The sequence below is a fragment of the Tupaia chinensis genome, unplaced genomic scaffold (genome assembly GCF_000334495.1).
Source record: "Tupaia chinensis unplaced genomic scaffold, TupChi_1.0 Scaffold000523_1, whole genome shotgun sequence".
NCBI lineage: Eukaryota > Metazoa > Chordata > Mammalia > Scandentia > Tupaiidae > Tupaia > Tupaia belangeri.
Genome location: NW_006160036.1, coordinates 1,042,333 through 1,064,984, shown reverse-complemented (window position 1 = coordinate 1,064,984; position 22,652 = coordinate 1,042,333). Strand labels below are relative to the sequence as shown.

The 22,652-nt window shown below is 44.2% G+C and overlaps 1 protein-coding gene and 1 pseudogene across 1 annotated transcript in view; one reads left to right on the top strand and one right to left on the bottom strand.

Annotated features, from left to right (window-relative positions):
- CDH1 (cadherin 1) overlaps positions 1–22,652 on the bottom strand; it is a 101,289-nt gene that overhangs the window by 25,887 nt on the left and 52,750 nt on the right. Inside the window, exon 4 of the mRNA XM_006156936.3 lies at positions 3,763–4,010. Within this exon, the coding sequence (XP_006156998.1) occupies positions 3,763–4,010 (248 nt within the window). The remainder of the gene's footprint in view (positions 1–3,762; positions 4,011–22,652) is intronic.
- Positions 7,570–8,335, top strand: LOC102488721 (microsomal glutathione S-transferase 1-like; annotated as a pseudogene).

Sequence of the window (22,652 nt, the reverse complement as noted above, 5' to 3'; positions counted from 1 at the left end):
CACTCATACACACACACTTGTTTATGTATTGGGTTTCTGCAAAGTCATAATATATTTTTTCATGGAAAAACATAGACAAAAATATGCCATGACTTTTCTGATGACACAATATTTGGTTTTCATTCATGGTTTCTAATTCATAATTATTTAGCTTTTTGTCCTTGGTTCATGAAGCTCCAAAGCAGGACAGATAACTGATCATAAAGAAATTAAGACCCTCATTCCAGAGGGGTCCTGCCCCATACCTGGGAGGAGGAAACGCTGTACATAGGGGTCAAAGCATCTGAACAGACAGACCTTGCTGGGAGTTCTCTTGCTCTGTCTATTAGCATGAGCTCATATATGTTTTTGTCTGATCACATCTCTATAAGGTTGCTGACCATGCCTATGCAATGAAGTCAGCATAAGAACCCTAAAAGCACAAGGTTTGAGGAGTTTCTGAAGCATTAAACACATGGAGGTAAACAAGAATTCATTCACATTTTAGGAGGGTGGCACACCTCAACAAAAGCTCTTGCACTCAGGACCCTTCTAGACTTCAGTATTTCTTCATCTGACTGTTTACTGATGTCCTTTAAAATAAACTGGCAATCATAAGTAGAGTTCCCTGAGTTTTATGAGCTGCTCTAGCAAATTAATTAAGCCTAAAGAAAGAGTTGTGAGCCCCAACTTGCAGTCAGTCAGCTGGGTGTTCTGAAGACCTAGATTTTCGCTATCCTGGAAGTGGGGAGCAGTCCTATGGGACTGCTCTGATCAAACTGGAAAATAATAATGATAATAATAATGAATAAAGTAAAATAAAATAATTCTTTAAAAAATAATGCTGAACATTAAGCTGGCAAAATATAGCCTTAAATTTTTTTAAAGAATTATTTTATTTAACTTTATTTATCATATTATTATTTTCCAGTTTGATCAGAGAGAGACAGAGAGAGAGAGGGAAAATGAAAAAGCGAGGCACCAGGTCCAGGACTTGAACAGCAGTTGCCTATGTGGGAGTACAGTACCTTTAACCACACGCCACTTGCTGGCCCTGCATTAACTATTTTTTTCCCCCATAGAACACATGCGCTCACCAGAAAGACAGAAAGAGACAGTGAGAGGGAAAGTGAGAGGACCATGCTGCAATCCCTTCTCCTCCACTCTCCTCCTGGGATTTTGGGCATGCACACATGCACATACGCCCAGTGTGATTCTCAAGCCATCAGGTCCAGGACTTGAACCATGACTGGCCATATGGGAGTCCAGTGCCTTAACTACCACACTACCTGCTGGTCCAACATTAACATCTTCATATGTGAGATTAAAGGAAGTATGCCTAAGCATATGGAGCATGGAATTCATCCCTCAGAAAAATAAGAGAACAGACAGGAAAAACTCACCTAGACAGAAGGAAAGAAGTAAAAAAGGTAGACTTAGCCTTATACAAATTTAACGGGGAGAACAGTCACCCCTTCTCTTAATATCCCCGACGTCATAAGGCTTGCTTAAACTAGAGATAAAAAATGGATGAACTTTAAACCAGTTATTGTAGGGTCTGCCATCTCCCCAGTATATCTATTCTTCCGTTCTTATTAAAAACAAGTAAAAATACCTCTCTCATCTCAGATCTGTACCCAGCAATGTACCCAAGTGAGAGACTACATTTTCCTATACTACATATATAACTAGGTGTGGCTGTGAGACTAAGTTCCGGCCAACATCAGATATAAGCAGAAGTGTTGCTTGAGGATTTCACAAAGGTCTCTTAAAAAGAAAGCAGAGGGGAGGATCCGGTAGAGAAACCCCACAGTTTAAAAGTTCTTGAAGTGGGGGAGAAAAAAAAAGGAAGCAGAAAATCGGGGCCAGTGGGTTGTATGGTGGTTAAGGCACTGGACCCAAGTGGACAATCATGGGTAGGTTGAGTCTTGGATCTGGTGACTTGCTTTCTTCCTTTTGTTCTCTATCTCTGTCTGTCTCTCTCTGGTGAGTGCACATACCCTATAGCAAAAATTTAAAATTGTAAGTAAAATTTTAAAGTAATATATATATATATACACATACACACATATATATACATTTTTTAAAAAAAAGAAAATTAAACTATACATTTTTGTGTTTTTTTTTTCTCTTTCTTCCTATCACCTAGAATAAAGATACAATGACTGTAGCTCCAGCAGTCACCTTAGATCGTGAGGTACCCTTCAGGATGAAAACCATGCATTAAGGGTGGCAGTGCAAGAACAGAAACCAGCAACTTGATGACTTTGGAGTCTCCATTCTAGGTACAACTTGACTCTTACTTCCTTAACTTCCAAGACAGTATTTTGCATAAGCCACTGCCATTTGGAGTTTTATATAATATTTACTCTGAATCTAATCCTGATAGAGCAGACGTGGAAGCAGAAGCGAAGTTGCCAGACGTGGGGAGGAAAAGGTGAAGAACCAAGTTCTTACTCACAGGAGTCTTCCATGCACAGCTGCCCTGCACGGACTCACTGTTCTGACCTTACTCACATGAATGACTGGGCCAACTGGAGACCTGTCAGGGAGCTATGCTAATAGCGTTCTAAGCTCCTCATTTTCCAGTTCTAATCACGTCAGGGAGAAAATTTACATCTATCAGGAGGACTTTTAGTTTCCAAGAATATCAAGAGTCTGCAGGGAGAAAAACAGGAGCCAATTTTAAAGGCCTTGGCGCTTACAATACCTTCTGTACTTCCAAGTCAATAAGAGCATACAAGCAGAATATTCCCCCAGAGAGACGTTTTGGTAGGAAGCACCATGGGAGCAGTTTAGAAACTGGCAAAGGCATATTTTGGCTTTTGGTAACAACCCACAGAAAGATGATGCCAAGAACCTTGGACATACACCCTTCCACTCCTAGGCTCCTGGTATGTGCCAGAGATTGCAAATACAATGGGAGAAGGATCTCATGGAGGTTACCATCCAAAGGAGCAGAAGCTTCCCGCTGGTTCTTCCACTTGTTTATCAAGACCCTCCGCACAGGAAACACAAAGAACAAAATAGAGAATCTGCCTCTTGGTTCTTCTTCCAGGAGGGGAGTTATAAGCGCAGCTAACAATTACTGAGTACTCACTTATTATGTGCCTAGCATATTTCTAACATTTCACGTGCATTACTTCATTCAGTCTTGACCATTACCTCCATCTTGCAGATACAGAAATTCATGTGCAAACAGGTTAGCGAACTCCTCAGGTTGTAGAGCCAGGGCTGGGATGCAATCCCAGACAGTGGCCATGCTTTTACCCACCCTTCTACACTAGCAGGTCCCTACCACCCAACAACCCACAATATCCAGCAGGGCTGTTCATCTATTTTAGAAAGCCTAAAAGAGAGATTTTAAATGCTCCCAACACAAAGTCAGGACAAATGTTTGAGTGATGGGTAGACAGTTACCCAGATGATACACTGTTGTTTTTGTACTGGAGGAAAAATAATCGCACTGTGACCTACAAACACAATTATTATGTGTCAATTTTTTTAAAAATTAGTGAAATCAACAGTTCTCAATTGAAGATGATTTGAGATATTGGCAGGGTCTGGAGATAGTTTTGGCTGTCACAACTGCAGAAGTGCTACTGGTATCTAGTGACTTAAAGCCAAAGAGGCTGCTAAACATCCTATATTGTGCAGGACAACCCCACAATAGAAAATTATCCAGCCCAAAATGTCGACGGTGACCAGGTTGAGAAAAACAAGGATTGGACAGCACTGGTGAGCTAAAGCGATAGCGAACTTCCCAGAAACACTTCAACATACGTGATGGTGGCGGTGGCGGTGGTGGTGGTGGTGGTTGTGGTGGCGGAGGTGCTCTGCTACCTTCAGCGTAATTTTGGTGGAAAGTTTTCGGTGGGTAGCATCCCAGGCGTGGATAGTAAAACTGGTCTCTGAATTATGAAGTTGTACAGGCCGTTTGACGGTAACCACACCATCTGTGCTCACTTTGAAATGGGAGTCGTCAGAAAAATAGACTGTTCTCGGTCGACCGGTGCATCCTTCAAAACTCACTGTGGGGCAGAAGTAACAGTTAGGGAGATGACAATTAGGACATTGGTCAGATTAAAAATGAGAGTATTCTTTCTCCAAAGAGTGAATTTGATTCACTCACCAAAAGCCTGACACATAAAATAAGCACACGCAAACAAACCACAGTCAGGTGACAGAATATCAAAGCCATCAAAGGACTGGATATCACCACACATTCTTCACAGTCATAGGGTGAATGCTCATTGTGGGCTGATTACTTTCTCACCTATCTGTCAAGTGAACATAGTATCTCCTCTAGACAATAACTTCTGTTTTTCAATAACATAAAAAAGAGCTCCTGTCAGTATGAAAAGAGACCACTGAAAAACTGAAATGGAGGGGTCAGCAGGTGGTGTAGTGGTTAAGGCATGCTGGATTTCTGCATGGCCAACCACAGTTGGAGTCTGGCACCCGGTAGAAAGAAAATCACGCCAGACTCATGTGCATGTGTGCCTGAAATCCCAAGAGGAGAATGGAGGAGAAGGGATTACGGTGTGGTCTTCCTCCCTGATTTCTCACTTTCTCTCTCCAGTGAGCACCTGTGCCCTATGGCAAAAGCCTTGAAAAATAAACAAATAAATAAAAACTGAAACAGGAAACCTAAAAGTTAGAGGCCAAGGTTCAATGAGCGGCTTTGGATAGTCTACCTTTAAACAGTACACAATTTTTTAAAATTTGCTATACAGTGTGTGTGCTCATCAGAGAGGTGAGGGGAGGGCTGTGTGGCACAGTGAGAAAGCACCCCCCACCCCGCCGGCCAGGGAGATGGCCACATTGCAATCCCTCCTCCATTCTCCTCTTGGGATTTTGAGTATACAAGAATATGCATTCGGGAAGTTTTTCAAGCTGATGGGTTCAATCCTCGAACCGTGAAGCAGACCATGTGAGGACCAGTCACTTTAACCACCGTACCACCAGCTGGCCTAAACAGTACACATTTCAATAAACAGTGGCAAATAGTAAGAAAGAGCCAGAATGGCATAAAGGTTAAGAATAGACTCTAGACCACAATGCCAGGGTTCGAGTCCCAGTTCTGCCACGTACTAGCTCTGTGACTCTGGGCAAATTATTTCATCTCTCTGTGCCTCAGTCCACTCACATAAAATGCGTAGAAAATAAACTAAAATAATAACTATCTGCTAGGACCAATTTAATGTATGCACAATGGCACCTGGAACACAATAAATACTACACTATATTAAAGGTTGTTAAAAACTTTTTTTTTTTTTTTAAATATAGCTTTGGTGGGACCAGTGGTTGGTGTGGTGACTAAGGTGCTAGACACTCCCACATGGCCGACCATACTTCGAGTCCCAGACCTGGTGTCTTCCTTTCTCACTTTCTCACTTTCTCTCTCTCTCTCTCGTCAAATTAAAATAAATGAATGAATAAATAAAATTGAATAAATAAATCCTTAAAAATATATATAGCTTTGGTTGATTGTTTCAGGTCCCGTAAGTATTCCACAAAAAAACAATAATATCTGATGTTTACTTCTTTATTTGTTTTAAATTTTGTCAGAGGGCTGTGTGCTCTCCAGGGAGAGAAAGAGAGAAGGGGAGCAGGAAAAATCACCTGCCATGGGGAACGGTTACCTCCTGGTTACACGCAATACTTATTCCTCCATTTCTCTATCCAGTTGGGATCTGGGCCACACACACGCACATGCACCTAGTGTGTTTCTCAAGCCTCCAGGTCTAGGACTCAAACTATAGAGTTAGCCAGGTGAGATCCAACTACCTTAACCATTAGGCCGTGAACCAGTCTAATTTATTTATTTTTAAAAGTGTATTTTTTCTTCCATGTGAGTAAGAGAGAGAATGCATCTCCAGTCTTGCCACAGCAATCCCCCCACCAGCTTCAGCCAGGCCCCACATCATGGGCGAAAAAACGGTGCCACATCTGGCTCCAGTCAGTTCTTATTGAGTGCTGACTATATGCCTATTTACAAAGGAGCAGGGAGCTAATTCCTGCTTGCAAATTCCCTCCAGTGGAATTTCTATTTGGTCCAAGTGTTCTTTCATTAAAATTCTTGCTGTTACTCTTCTTTTACAAGGCTAGATACTTCCATATTCATGAGTATCAGGTTTCTGCCAGAAAGTCCTGAAACTACCCAGGAAGCCTGCACTGCGGTTTTCATTTCTTCCACCAGGGGCCACTCTTGCAAATGTTTCTAAAGCCAACATCCCTATGCTTGGAGGGAGAAAATAAGACCATGTTGGGTGTGGGAGGGTAGATACTGTGCTTCTTACCACTTTGAGGATGAAGCTGAGACTCAGAGAGATTAAACAACTTGCCTAGCATCCCATAATTAGTAAACAATTTTGGCCCTTAACATAAGTTACTTAGTGTCGTGGCTGGCTCTCCCTCTCTTTGCCACATCAAGGCCTTGGCTTTTTTAATTTGTCAGAGGGTAGGGGCCAGCAGATGGCATAGTGGTTATGTTGCTGGACTCTTAAAAAGCCAGCCATAGTTTGAGTCCCAGACCTGATGGCTTGTGTGCCCAAAATCCTGAGAGGAGAATAGAGAAGGGACTGTGGTGTGGTTATTCATTCCCCTGGAGAGTGATTTCTCGCGTTCTGCTTTGTCTCTCTAGCAAGCACACATGCCGTATTTAAAAATCTCTCAAAAAAAATTTTTTTTGCCATAGGGTGCATGTGTTATGGCTAGAGTGGGAAGGGGCACTCCACATGGGATAGTCATGTTGCAATCCATTCTTCTCGATTTCTCCCTCCTTTTGGGAATTTGACCATGCACACATACGCAGCTTGCCATGTTTTCAAGGTTGGGGGTTTAAACAGCAAGGTGGGTCATGTGGTATCCAACCTCCTTTACAGCCAAGGTTAGGGGCCAGCAGGCCTTGCTATTTTTAAAGGAGTATTCTACCTCCAAACTGGAATCCCAGTTGTGGTAGAAATCTGAGGCCACCTCCCCTTCAGTAGTTTGGAGTCTGCTACCAGGAAAATAAACTGAGCAACCAAACCAGGAAGAGTTAGTTCACAGAAAAGGAGCCGGTCCTTCAAATCAAATCAGTCATCTGACCCTCTGTCCCAGTTTGTTTAAAAAAAAAAAAATCAATACTATGTCCCCACCCCTAACCTTACTTTTTAGCCTCTGTCTACAACTCACTTGCCAAACTTAAGGTAGTGAGGGAGTAAAAAGAAGGGGGGAACTATAATAAATGACAGGCAGTCAGAGACAAGAAAAAAGGATGGTTTCAGAGTCTATGACTGATTTTATAAACTCAGATTCTGCCATGTTCTTGTTGGGTGGCCTGTAGCAAGTGGCATAACCTCTTTGGGCATACATCAGTTGTCTCCACTGTAACCACCACTGATTAAGTCTTCAAGGTCTTAAGAAAATTAACTAAGACATAGTTTGTAAGCTAAATAGCAATACGAGTCAGCCCGTGCGGTGCACATTTCTGCAGAGCCAGAGACCCAGCCAGATGGGTCAGCTCCCTTCCTGGTGCTCCGACTCGTCTCAGTCGATCACTCCTAAAAGGGAATTGTGTTCCTGTACCCTTGTAGATTCAAGACCTCGGTTGAAACAATGGTTGACCTCAACCAGCTAATGGAAAATGAAGTATTCATGGCTTTTGCCTCATATATGACTATTCTTTCAAAAATGAGGTTGATGAGGGACCAGCAGTTAGCGTAATGGCTATGTCGCTGGACTCCCACGTAGTCGACCGCGGTTCGAGTCCCGGACCCGGTGGCTTAAACTCACGCCGGGCGCGTGTGCGTGCGTGCCCAAGATCCCGAGAGGAGAATGGAGGAGAAGGGATTTCGGCGTGGCCATCCCCCCTGGGGGGTGATTTCCTACTTTCTGTCTCTCTGTCTCTCTCTGTCTGTCTGGCGAGCGCACGCGCCCTATAGCAAAAACCTCTCAAAAAAAAAAAAAATGAGGTTGATGAGCAAGCACTGCAACTGCATTCTATAGAATCATGAGAAAGGTTTTTACCAAGCCAGAAGACAGTGCAAGCTTTGGCAAAGGAGAAAATGCCAAGAAGTATCTTCGAACAGAGGACAGAGTGGAACGTGTTCGAAGAGCCCAACTGAATGACCTTGAAAATATTGTTCCTATTTCTTGGTAACGGCCTTCTGTATTCCTTGAGTGGTCCAGATCCCTCTACAGCCATCCTGCACTTCAGACTCTTTGTTGGAACACGGATCTACCACACAATTGCATATTTGGCACCTCTTCCCCAGCCAAATAGAGCTTTTTTGTTGTTGTTGTTTTAATTGGGTATGGAGTTACTTTTTCAATGGGTTATCCATTGCTGAAGAACAGATTATACCTATGAGGAGAATTATTCAATTGGCTTATAAAAATTAAGTGCTTCAAGTTGATAATGAATATATTCATAGATGTTAGGTGGGAGAGAAGCAGAGATAATGAAGACCTAAGGAAAACCCATTTTGAATGTAAGTGTCACTAGTGCATATTCTTTATTCTACTTTTGGGTTTGCACTAAACATTTGACATGCTAATTCACAAGTCTCTGGTCTTATTCCTTAAGTACCTTTATAAATGTTGACTGTTATAATCTGTAACATTCCTTTAATCTATAGAAAGAGTGATTCTATGTAGGAGAAACCTGTATGTCAGTACTGCTAAAATGGGCATATGAAATAAGAAAAGAAATAGCAACATGAGTGAAAGAGATGATTATGATTTTTGTGCGTTTGTGCAGACAAGAGAGAAGGAAAGTATTTGCTAAATGAACACAACGAGCCACAAAGCGACAACAGAAGCCAAAAGAAATGCCAGGTTCTTAACGGAGGGCAGATACCACTCTGTATGTCTAAAACAGGAATTTCTTCTCCAACTAGCAAAGCAAGATGTTTTCCAAAGAACTCTCCCCTGCCCCCAGGAAAAGTAAAGGGAAGACTGGGCCACGTTTGGGGGCTTGTCATGCAAGCAGGGAAGAACAAGAGCTGCCCTGAATTCCTTTCCCCAGCCCGCCCAAATCTGGGCAGTGAAAGTTGAGACGTGCATGATTGAACTTGCCAAGGGTGGCGGCCTGCAAAACTGCAGATGGTTTTGCAAATAACTTAATGCAAGGCACTTAAACCAGCTCTGCAGCATCGAGTCTAGTCCTAGCGGTGGCTGGGCCTCACCCTTGAGAAGTGACAGATCAGTGTGACAGGGAGCCCCAACCTGACTTTCCCTGTGTTCCTTATGACCTATTCTCTTTCTATGTGACCCGATCCTCTGTCCTAATAAATTAGAAACTACAGGAAAGACTGAAGGGAGTCCCACTGGCAGGAAGTCTCTGGGAAGGTCACTTCACCCCTGGCAAGGGCTGGGCTATCTCTGATCCACCACCAATGGGGGAAGAAACAGTGGCAAAATCAAAACCAAAGGATCAGTACATGGGGGTTGGGTACGTTTGAACATTTCTACAATAAACCAAAATAAAAGCCAGCGGAGAGTAAATGTTCTTTAACCAAGAATGCCCACTTTTCCCAAGTTTTTACTTGAACACTTGGTCTAGAAACCGAAAATCAATAACAAGATCCAAGACTTATTAGCCATCTCTAAATGGGAAATTTTCACACAATAATATCTTTATCACCAGCAAAAAACACAGCCTCAACTACTAGCTTCAACTATCCTTTGTTAGCTATTTATTTTTAAAATTTTATTTATGTAAGTTTATTTATTCATTCATTTATTTTAATTTGACAAGAAAGAGAGAAGGAAAGTGAGAAGGGAAGTCACCAGGTCCGGGACTTGAACCATGGTTGGCCATGTGGGAGTGTCCAGCACTTTAACCACCACGTCACCTGCTGGTTCCATCAGCTATTTATTTTTAAAGTTTCTTTCTTATGTGAGCAAGACAAAGTACCCCCAACAGGGTTCTGACACCACAATCTAACCTCTGCCTCAGCCAACCCCAAATTGTGGGCACATACAAGCCTGGCTACAGAGAGAGCTACGGCTCGAACCCAGAACCTTCCCGTGTGGGTCAGTCTTTCAGAGCACTGAGTTTTAACACCACACTACCATGTGGCCCCTTAATAAACATGGGAGAACACTGACCAATGTGCCAGGTTGTATTTTATACACTGTTCACATATTAACTCATTGAATCCTAGAACCCTATGAGGTTGGTACTTTGTCTCCCCTTTTTGCAGATGGGAAAACCAACGCAGCTAGTAAATGGCAGAGCTGGGATTCGAATCCAGGTAGTCTGAGGGTTCATGCTCCTCCTAACTACACTTTGTGTTTCTCTTAGTAAACTAGGTCCTTGCACTGTGTTCTTTGTATCCAGTTTTCTAATTTAATCCGCACCTTCTCCTACCCTTTAGGCAGATATCATTATCTCGATTTTTTAAAAATTTACCATCAATCTTTTTTTTTTTTTTTTGAGAGGTTTTTCCTATAGGGAGTATGCACTTGCCAGAAAGACAGAGAGAGACAGAGAGAGAAAGCGAGAAATCACCCCCCAGGAGGGATGGCCACGCCACAATCCCTTCTCCTCCATTCTCCTCTCAGGATCTTGGACACGCATGCACAAGTGCCCGGTGTGAGTTTAAGCACCAGGTCCAGGACCCGAACCGCAGTCAACTACATGGGAGTCCAGCAACATAGCCATTACGCTAACTGCTGGTCCCTGCCCCAGTGTATTTTTCAAGTCACCAGGTCTAAGACTTGAACTGCAGGTGGCCATGTAGTATCCAGTTGCCTTAACCATCATGCCACTGGCTGGATCTGAACTTTTATTTTTTTTAAGACAAAAACAATTAAACTAAGAATAACTTTTTAGAAGTGTCTCTACCATACTGTAACTCTTACATGGTATTCATCCTACGACACCCTGTTTTCTAAGCTCTTTGGCAGTGGCTTTAAACAGAGGACCCTGAATGACTGAAGTTCTAATACAAATTAAACCCAAGTTCATGAAAAGCTTTTGGTTGCAGGCAGGCTCTGGGCACTCAGCAACATTCCTTGCTTGGAACTGCCATTCCGCCAGGGACAGGCTCACTTTAAGGACGCCGTTTCTTTTCCTATCCCTCCAGGCCCCATACTGGAATGTGAGTGGGTTGGAACAAGACAGTCTCAAAGTCTCTATATATTTCCAGAAGATGTTAGGATTTCAGGACAGAGTCCTGCTATCAAAGGCAGCTAACCATCATATTGAGTTATTCGGTAACCAGTGGGATACCCAGTTTCTCAGAGGCAACTACTTGAAAAGTAGCATTTTGCCCACATCACACACAAAGGGGCACATTATGGATTGTCTCCTTCTCAGAACCTGCCCACAGCAAACACCAAAGAGCCTTGCAGTTAGCTTTATTTCAAGGACCACGTGACCTAGAACGCTCAGCCTCAGTCAGAAAGCTACACAAACCAACTCAAGGGCAAGATCAGAGAACCTTTTGAGGCTCTTGGGGGGGTTTACATTGTCTTGTGTATGCCCAAATCAAGGGCTTCAGTTTCTAAACCTAAACGCTAACGATCAAAGGCAAAAGGGGAGGCAGACAGAGGCAGAGCAGTAAGAACACTCTGTGGGGCTGACTCACATGGAAAGGTTCTGGGTTCACATCCAGAAGTCACCATGAAATTGAGAAAACCCCAGTGTCACAGAAACCAACCCTACTTTCTCAGCTGTGATTGCTTAAAGGAACCCAGGACATAAGGTCAAACTGCAGAACCAATTCAAATCAGAAAAGTCCAAGATTGGGGTCGGCAGGTGGTATGGTGGTTAAGGGCACTGACCTCCCACATGGCCAACTGTGGTTCGAGTTCTGGACCCGGCAGCTCGCTTTCTCACTTTTCCTCTCACTTCCCCCCTCCCCTCTCCTGTCCCTCTCTGATCAAATTAAATAAATACTTTTAAAAAGAAAGAAGGAAAGAAAAGTCCAAGATTAGGGACCAGCAGATGGTGTAATGGTTACTTGCTGGACTTCCACATAGTCGACCATGGTTTGAGTCCCATTTGTTTTATAAAAAAGAAAAAATGGGAATAGAGCTGGCCTTATGCCCTGCTGGTTAAGGGCACTGGATCCCACATGGCCGACCACAGTTGAAATCCCAGACCCAGTGGCTCAAAAAATACTCAAGCACATGTGCATATGTGCCCCAAATCACAACAGGATGGAGAACTGGAAAAGGACCTGTAATGTGACCATGTTTCATATTTCACTGGGTGCTCTTTGTCTCTCTATCTCCACTCTCTCTGTCTCTCTCTCTAAAGAGTGTATGTGCCCTCTAGTAGTTTGAAAAAAAGGGGGGGGGTAACAGATAAAACAATCAAGCTTCCAATTTGTCCAAATTTGGGGTATGCTGAAGTGGAGAGTCAAAGTCCCACCAGGAAGGATCAACAGGTGATGTAATGGTATATTGCTGGACTTCCACAGAGTTGACCATGGTTCAAGTCCCAGACCCAACAGTTTAAAACTCACACCAGGCACGTGTGTGTGCGTGCCCAATACCCCAAGAGGAGAATGGAGAAGGGAGTGCAGTGTGGCCATTCCCCCTGGGGGTGATTTCTTGTTTTCTCTCTCTCTCTGGTGAGGGCACGTTAACATGTGGCAAAAATCTCTTTAAAAAACAAACAAACATACAAACCAAAGTTGCACCAGGAAAGTGAACTGTCTCTTCAGCTCCATTAAGATTCTAATGTGTATGTCCATTTGCTACTGAGAACTGTGAATGATAAAACAACCCACTATCCTTATGAGAGACAGCAGCCCTGTGAGATAGGGGTTCAGCATCTTTCATTTACAGATGAAGAAGCTGCAGTTCAGAGAGGGGAAGGGACTTGGCACATCACACAGCTGTGAAGTGACAGAGGCTACGGTCTGACATCACTTAACCTGCCAGGACTCACCTATCAGGACCACACCACATGCAGCCACCCCTTTAGTACTGATGAGCCGTTTTCTAGATACTGCTAGCTGAATGAAAACCGGGAAGTCAGTCCACATAGGAGAATGGACAGTGGGAGAGAAACTGGAATTAGAATAAAGCAACAGCAGTATTATTCCCACTCATGCCCTCTCTTCCCTCAGATGCACACTGAGCCTTGGAAATCCAGTTCCAGGCCTTAGAAAAGCATAAGGATATCCAGACAGCCACTCAGAGGAGGAAGTACTAAAACCTCAGATTCAAGAATGTTCCGTTTTCGTCACCACTTTGCACAAACTGAAATATGTCGGAGTTCCTCTAATCAGCCAGGTTCAAACCCGAACACTTTTCTGGAGAAGATAAGCAGCTGAGAATATCACATTCTGCAAGCGTCACACCCATCGCGTGCCTACAGTGCCTGTGCTACGTGCTCCAGGGCCAACTGACAAGGCACCTGCACCCCTTGTTTACAGGTGGTTCCAGGGGATCCCAGAACAGGAGGTGGATCTTCATGAAGTTTATCAAGTTCTTTTCCTGCCTCCCCAAAATATCTGTGCCCAGAACAAATTCTATATGGCCTTTGTCTTCACTGACTTACATTCTGAAAACAGATGCCAACAGTGAAAAATGCCTGGGTAGAAAGCAAGCAGCAAAGTCCTTTTCCCTCCTGGTTCCACTAAAGCAGTCCGAGGTGGAGCCAGCCATGGTGGTAAAAGTGGTGGAGTGCTACCACATGATACCAGAGCCATGTGGGAGGCCCGGGTTCAGATCCTGGGTTTACCAGAATGCGTTGAGTGTGCTTACAATTCTGGCTAGCTAGGGAGTTATGGGGAGGACCACGCTGTGATGAGGCCCCACCAAGGGTACCTGTCTGTCTATATGGGTATCCCATGAAAAAAAGAAATAGAATAAACTTAAAACCAATAAATAAGTAAGTAAGCAAGCAGAGGGGGGAAGAGAACAGTACAGAAAGAGAAAACAGTGAGATTCAAGATTAAGGAGAGGGGCTGGCTGGTGGTGTGGTGGTGCAGTTCATATTAATTTGAAGGTGGCAGGGCAGGATGGCTCATGAGTGCAGTTCAAGATTAAGAGGCATGGGAACCAGCAGTTAGCATAATGGCTATGTTGCCGGACTCCCACGTAGTTGACCGCGGTTCGCGTCCCGGACCCGGTGGCTTAAAACTCACGCTGGGCGCGTGTGCGTGCGTGCCCAAGATCCCGAGAGGAGAATGGAGGAGAAGGGATTGCGGCGTGACCATCCCCCCTGAGGGGTGATTTCTCGCTTTCTGTCTCTCTGTCTGGCGAGCGCACGTGCCCTATAGCGAAAACCTCTCCAAAAAAAAAAAAGAGATTAAGAGGCATCACCACTTAGTAAACTAATGAGAGCCTACTGTGAAGACAAGCTTTGTCAATGAAGCAGGTCAGATTCTGATTTGATGGGCAGCAGATCAAGGAAACAGACACACCTGCACAGTTGGAAATGGAGGGTGAAGATACAATTGATGTGTTCCAACAGCAGACAGGAGGAGGTCTACTAAAAAGGGAACCTGCTACTTCACTCCAGAATTCTATTCTTACAGAGCAAGAACACATTCCCAATTAGAAAACCACAATTTGGTTTCAGCACATCCCGACAACTAGAGTATAGTTTTCTCTATTCTTTCATTTTCCCTTCCCCATTCCTTTGTCGTACATACAGTAACTGGTGCATGTGCACAAGCATATTGCATTTTTTTAAAGTAAATGGCCAATGGTATGTTTTGATTGACATCGAATGGAGCTGGGATGGGAAAAAATACTGGATCTGTGGAAATATCCCCTTTCTTCATGAGTGGCATGCTCATTCAGCTCTTATCTTTATATTCCAGTAAGTTATTTTGCTCTCACTATTTTAAAAACAAAACAAAAACAACAGTCAACAACATAAAAAACCTTTGCATACCTTGTTTGATTGAAGAATTTCAATGCTTTTCATTTATCATTGTAAAATCAAGGACAATTTGGGACCAGCAGTTAGCGTAATGGCTATGTTGCTGGACTCCCATGTAATTGACCGCGGTTCGAGTCACAGAGCCGGTGGTTTAAACTCACGCTGGGCGTGTGTGCCCAAGATCCCGAGAGAAGAATGGAGAAGGGATTGAAGCGTGGCCAATCCCCCCTGGGGGGTGATTTCTTGCTTTCTGTCTCTCTGTCTGTCTGGCGAGCGCACACGCCCTATAGCAAAAACCTCTCCAAAAAAAAGAAAAAAATCAAGGACAATTTTAAAACTTTTTTGTACGTAGCTGTTACATGTAGAGCATCTGTCTTTAAGTAGGGATAAATTACTCTTAATAAAAAAAAGGGGGGGGAATCCTAGATGGTTTTCCCTTCAAGTCAAATGTCTTGCTGTTTAAATAAACTTCTTCTTGGGACCAGCAAATGGTATGATAGTTAAGAGTGCTAGACTCCCACATGGCTGACCGTGGTTCAAGTCCTGGACCTGGTGGCTTTCTCTCTCTCTCTCTCTCTCTCTCTTTGTCCCTCTCTGGTCAAATTAAAATAAATAAAAAAATAAATAAATAAATAAACAAACAAACTTCAATAAAATAATTTTTTTAATAAATAAATAAACAAACTTCTTCTTTAAAATGAAAATAAATGAATGAATGAATGGCACTGGGGGCCAGGCAGGCAGGGTGGTTAAGGTGATTGGATCCCACATGGTCACCTGAGTGGTTCAGGTCCTAGACAGCGGCTTGAAAAAACATACTGGACACACATGTGTGCCCAAAATCCCAGGAGGAGATGGCCATCCCCCCAAGGGCTCTTTCTCTCTCTCTGGTAAATACATGCACCCTATAGCAAAAAGGAGGAGGCTGGGGACTGGGAGGAGGGGGAGTGGTGGGAGTAAGCAGCAGTGGCATTAGAGGAGACTGCCCCAGCTTCTGGCTGTATGCTAAACTGAGGGAGAGGGCCATGTGGTAGCGCGGGGGGCACTGATTCCACGTTCTCCCCCAGTACTGTGCACCTACTGCATGTCCACTGCAGCCTAGGCCTGTCCTAGTACTGAAATCTAGCCATCAACACAATAAATAAGAGCCCAGGCCTGCCTGGGGCTGACATTCTAGTGGAATTAAAATAATGTTGGCGTGAGGAGCTGACTGGACTGCGGGCAGCTTAGCTCTGTCTTTTTGAGCCTGGAGGAGCCAGGGGGCCTCACTCTGCACCTGGTCCTTCTTGACAACAAGGCCAGAGTGGAGCTCAGTGTTAAATAATTTCACTTCCAGGCCTCCTCTAGACAGCACAGAACCAACAAGCACCTATTAATACAAATATCACCCATTTATCCAGATATTCCTGCCTGGAGAGGACTCTGGTGGCTCTGCTGCTTCTCTGCTCAAGCCAAGGCTAAGGACTTGGTTTCAGTTCTCCAGAGCAGATGATAACTGACAAAAAAATCTCATCACATTTTTTAAGTTTTTTTTATTTTTTCCCATGAATAAGGGAGACAAAGAACATCCCCAAAAGGATCTTGATCCCTCAATTCATCCCCAGCCTAAGCCAGCCCCAGATGGGCATGTGTGTGGCTGGCATACACAGGGAGATTTCCAGATCCATCTGAACTCAGAACCTTCCCATTGGGTCAACCTCTCAAAGAATTCCATTTTATGCCACCTCTGTTCCCCTCACTGTCTCTGTCTCTCTCTCTGTCTCTCTCTCTCTCACTCCCGGCATGAGCACAAGCCCTACGGCAAAAACCTCTTAAAAAATAAATAAATACTCAAGCCTTGCTCTGAGCTGAATCTAGGCATCCAGAGCTGAGGCAGAAGCAGCTCAGGGGTGAGAGGTTTCTTTTGGCAGTGATGAAAATGTTATAAATTGGGACCAGCAGTTAGCATAATGGCTATGTCACTTGACTCTCATGTAGTTGACCGCAGTTCGAGTCCCGAACCCAATGGCTTAAACACATGCCGGGGGCGTGTGCGTGTGTGCCCAAGATCCCGAGACGAGAATGGAGGAGAAGAGATTGCAGCGTAGCCATCCTCCTTGCGGGGTGATTTCTCGCTTTCTGTCTCTCTGTCTCTCTCTGTCTTTCTGGCGAGCGCACGCGCCCTATAGCAAATACCTCTCAAAAAAAAAAAAGTTATAAATTGATTGTGGTGATGGTTGCACAATTTTGTGAATATACTGAAATATGACCTCATATAACCAGAGAAAGCACCGCGGGCACTCGCTATGCCCGTCTCCTCACTCACTTCCTCCCCCTGCCCTGATCTCTTCACATCCCGTTGCTCTAAAATCAGGGTCTGGCCATCACTTATATTTTAAAAGACTGTTCTGTCCAACTTTTTCTTTTTTTAACATTTATCCATAAAAAAAAAAAAATAAAAGAAAGAAAGAAAAAAGAAAATCAATCTAGGGGCCAGCAGGCAGCATAGTAGTTAAAGTCCAAGGCTCTCACATGGCTGACCACAGTTGGAGTCCTCGACCCAGCAGCTTGATAACCACACCAGGCACAGGACCAGCAGATGGTGCAATGGTCACATCACTGGACTCCATGTAGTCAACTGTGGTTCAAGTCCCAAACCTGGTGACTTAAAATTCATGCTGGGAACATGTGCATGTCTGCTCAAAATTCCGAGGTGAGAATGGAGAAGTGATTGTGGCATGGGCCGTCCCTCTTGGGGGTGATTGGGTGATTCTCTATCTGTCTCTCCAGTGAGTGCACACACTCTATAGCAAAAATCTCTCAAAAAAAAAAAAAAGAAAGAAAGAAAGAAAGAAAAGAAAATCACACCAGGCACAAGCGCATGCATGCCCAAAACCCCAGGAAAAGAATGGAGAAGAGCTTTCTCACTTTCCCTCTCACTGTCTCTGTCTCCCTTTCTGATGTGCACACAGGCCCTAGGACCAAAACCTATATATATATATATTTAAAACAAAAACAAAAACAACTATAAAGTTATTAGGATGGATAGAATATAATAATAGCTACTCAGCAATGAAAAGAATTAAAATACTGACACACGTAATAGCACAGCTGATCCCTAAAAGCATTATACTAAGTGAAAGAAGTCACTCCCAGAAGATTGTGTATTCATTTATATTAAAATGATAGGAAGCTAGAGCTGGGAAGCTGACCAGTGGTGGCCTGCAGCTGGGACTCGATGGGAGCTCTACTGTCAAAGGCCCCAGCGTACCTGTGAGATTCTAAGTCCGGACTGCGGTGCTGGTGGAACTGTACATTTATCAAAATTATCTTACCTCACTTATAGCCAGTAAATCATATGATATGGAAATTACATCTCCATGAACCAGGAAAACACTGTAATCATTAGGGTCTCTTCTGAGGAGGCCCCCATGATTCAAAAAGTTCCATCATTTAAAACAAGGCACGATTGATGCATTCGACAAGGTCAGGTCATGAAAAAGTACGAGGGGAGAGAGAAGTCATAAATAATTCTTAATTAACAATAATTATAAGAGTGAATACTCAGTATAATGACAGTCATTACGTGTGGACACAGCACTCAGCACTTTGCATTGACTCCTGTGCAGGTGGGGTTTTTAATCCCCTGGATGCTGACAAGCACGACTGAGGCCCAGAAAGGCTTTTGTCATTTGCTCTGAGTCACAGAGCCAGTCAGTCCCTGAAGTAAAATTCACAGCCAGAACCAAAGCCAGAACAGATGTCAAAGCCTCTGTTCTTGACCACCAGGCTCAGCTGCCCTGCCTTGAAGCGGAAGAGGCTCTGGAGCAGTTAACAGTGTGAGATGGGTACAGTCCACACTGGCAAGTAGCTTGCTAAAACCACACAACCTAGAAAGAAAGAGCGTGCCGATCTGGGCCACATTTCTCAAGTGCTCGCTGACACAGAAATGTGCCAACGCTGGCTGCAAAAACACGAGAAAACTCTTGTGGAATTCGGAATCTTTGGATCATTCAATAATTGAAGAATAAGATCTGGAAGCTCCTTTATAAAGAATGAATCTGAGGCTTGCACTATTTCCGAATGTGGGTTGTGTTGGAAAAACTTGGACCCTCTGCCTCTGACATTTGGAACAAGACTCCTAAAACAGCCCAAGAGAACAGCTGGAAGCCAAAGTTGCAGAAGTGAGGCATTTCCCAGCGAGTCTCCAGGTCACATGTGTCTGCAGATGACTCTCCAACAAGTGCTCGCTTGTCTAACAGAGCCTACAAGAGGAGCGGTTTCTTTTTTAATGGATGCTAGCATCATTTTTCATTACCAAGAACAAATAAGCATTGATGTGAAAGACAGCTGCTTCCAAGAGTGTTTCCTAAATATAATCTTACTTCCTGGAAAGGTAATGGCTCAGCCCCTGTGCGTGCCTCTGCCCAGGCTCCTGAGAGAGTAATCCCACAACCAACACTGCATTCCTGTGAGTCGCAAAAAAGAGCGGAAAATGGGCTGGCCCTGTAGCATAATGACTAAGTTCTATGCACAGGGAGTCAGATCCCACATGGCCAACTACAGTTCAGAACCTGACCCTGGCTGCCTGAAAAACATGCAGGGCACATGTGCATACCTGCCCCAAAGCTTGATGGGATGGAGAAATGGAGGGAAAAGGGTTTCAGCGTGGCCATGCCCTATTGGGGGAGTGCACTCTGTCTGTCTGGTGAGTTTACATGCCCTCTGGCAAATAAAGGAAAACAGTAGAATGATCTCAAACTGGGGTGCTTACTCTAAGAATTCCAAGCAGGCAAACATAGCCAGCTGGCACCAAAGCTTCAGTTCTTATTTTGTAAGAAAATATATTAAGGCCAGCTAGTTTTGTAGTGGTTAAGGCAGTTGGATCCCACAGAGCCGACTGCGTGGTTTGAGTTGCAGACCTGGCAGCCTGAAAAACACCAGGCGCAGGGTCGACAGATGGCATAGTGGTTACATTGCTGAACTTCCACATGGCTGAGTGTGGTTCAAGTCCTGGACCTGGTGGTTTGAAACTCATGCTGGGTGCGTGTGCATGCCCAAGATCCTGGGAGGAGAATGAAGGAGAAGGGATTGCAGTGTGGTCATTCCCCCTGGGGGTGATTTCTCACTTTCCCTCTCACTGTCTCTTTCTCTTGCTCTTTCTCCCCCCCCCCCCCACCAAGCGCTTGTGCCCTAAGACAAAAAGTCTTAAAAAAAAAAAAAAAAAAAAGAAGAAGAAGAAGAAAAACACCAGGTGCATATGTATGAGTGCCCAAAATCCTGAAAGGAGAAATAGAGAAGGGATTGTAGCACAACCCCTCCCTCACAGGTGGGGGGGGACGTGGGGGGGATGGGGGTGCTTTACTCCCCCCCCCTCTGGTGAACACGTGCACCCTTTGCCACATTAAAAAAAAATTAAAAATAAAGACTCCATGGTCGATTTACCTGATCTGTTCCCATTTTCCAATGTAATCAAGAATTGGAAACTTGTACCCATACAAGATGACATATGTAAAAGGTTATTCACTAAGGCACTGTTTGTACTAGCAAAACAGGGCCAACCCAAATATCCATCAATAGAGGATTAGTTCAATCAATTATGGAATTTCCTTACAATGAAACACTATGCAGCTACAAAACGAATGAGAAAGCTCTTTATGTACTGCTGTGGAATGAATTTCAGAACATATTATTAGGTGATGAAAGTAAGTGCAAAGTAGTGCTACCTTTTGTGTAATCAAAAAGAAGATAAGAATCCATGCTTATGGGCCAGCCAGGTAGTGTGGAAGTTAAAGAAGCTGGATCCCACATGGCCAACTCCGTGGATCGAGTCCTGAACCCAGCAGCTTGGAAAGCACACAGTGCACTTGTACACACGTGCCCAAAATCCCAAGAGGAGAATGGAGGAGAGGGGACTGCAGCATGGCCATCCCCTCTGCGGATCATTTCTTACTTTCTCTCTCTCTGTCCCTACTCTCTTTGGAAAATGTGCACATTTGCTATAATGTGCACACACACTATAGCAAAACTAAAAAGTTCTTATTTGCTTACAGAACTTTAAAAAAAAAAAAGAGATTGCAGGTATAAGGGAGGACTGTTATTGGAACGAAGGCAAACAGAACAGAAATAGAATATCCTATTGTACACATCTCAGATTGTTTTTTCTTTGAAAAAAAAAAAAACATTTATTTATTTATCTATTTGTTGTGATGTTCAAGCCACTGAGTCCAGGTCTTGAACCATGGCCAGCCATGTGGGAGTCCAGCACCCTATCCACCATGCCACCTGCTGCCCCTCTCTTTCTTAAGACAGAGTCTTACTATGTCACCGTCCTACTGCCTCAGCCTCCCAAATCACTTGGACTATAGGTACATGTCACTGTGCCCAGCTTTTAGGATGAGATGGGAATAGAACCTATGGCCTCAGCTTGACCCATAACAGCACCTACCAGCATCATCTACCAGGTTGTACTGCTACAGCTGGGCCGGTGTGTGTGTGTACGTGTCTAATTGCCAGGAGGCATGTGCACTTGCGAAAGAAAGAGAGAGGTAAGAGATCAAGCCCTCCAATGGGGCCTAATCAAGCTGTAATCCCTTTCCTCCATTTATCCATCCCATCAGGAGTTTGGGCATCCACGTACAAGTGCCCCATGTGTTTTTCAAGCCAGTGAAACTGGGATTCAAACTGCAGTTGGCCATTTGGGATCTGGCTCCTTATACACGGTAATTAACCGCTGTGCTATGGAGCCAGCCCCAAATGTTTGTTTTAACCATGTGAACATATTACCCACTCATAAAGTTAAAAACTATTGAGGGGCACACAGATGGCACGGAGGTTAATGCGGTTGGGTCCCACTTGACTGACTGCACAGTTTGAGTCCCGGACCCAGTGGCTGAGAAATACACCGGGCATGTGTGTTTGTGCCCAAAATCCCAAGGGGAGAATAGAGGAGAGATTGAAGCACGACTTACCCCCTGGGGGTGCTTTCTTTCTTTCTCTCTCTCGTCCTCTTGGTCTCTCTCTGGCAGGCACACACACTATAGGAAAATTTTTTTAAAAATTGAGAACCATATGTAAATTGTTTACTATTAATTTTAGAAAGAACTGGTCTTTTGGCAAACACTCAGTACTCAGGGAATATTCTGCAGGCCAATCAGAAGGCAACTTGTGCCCACCCCCAGGGGCCCGTGAGCCCTCTGAGAATCTCAGCAACTCCGGATGCAGGAGACCATAGGGAGTGGTGCATGTGGGCAGTGGGAAAGGAGAAGGATGACCCGCACATGACTGGAGGAGGAAGGATGCCACACTGAGACTCTGGTCAGCTGGTCTAGTATGAAGAATGCTAGCTGGCAAGTCGGGGGCCAGATTCTCTCAGGAGTAAGTCAGGCAAGTCCCTTCTATTCTCTCTGGGTTAGGTTTTTCACTTCTAATGAGCAAAGATATGGAAAGGCGGGGAGGAAGCAATAGATTTTTTGGAGGACATGTCTGACCATGTTAATAGATTTTTACATGCTAAGTCCCTTCTTTCAGGAAAGGCTATTTTTTATCCCACAGATGGACTCAGACATGTGCACAGTGGCCAGGGTACAAGAGAGTCATGCAGGCCTGTCTATATGGCAAAGACAAGACATGGCATCGACAGATGACGGGCATCCACTTAATAGAAAAAGATGCAGAAGTGAAAAAGAATGATCTAGCTGTTGAAAAACAATCAAGTAGGCTTAGCTGTAGTGGTGCAAGCAGAAGAGCGCTGCTGCGTGATAACGAGCCACATGGGAGGCCTGGGGTGGGTTTCAGAGTTGACCTGAGCACACTGGGCAGATGGTATAGTGGCTAAGCCACTGGACTCCCACTG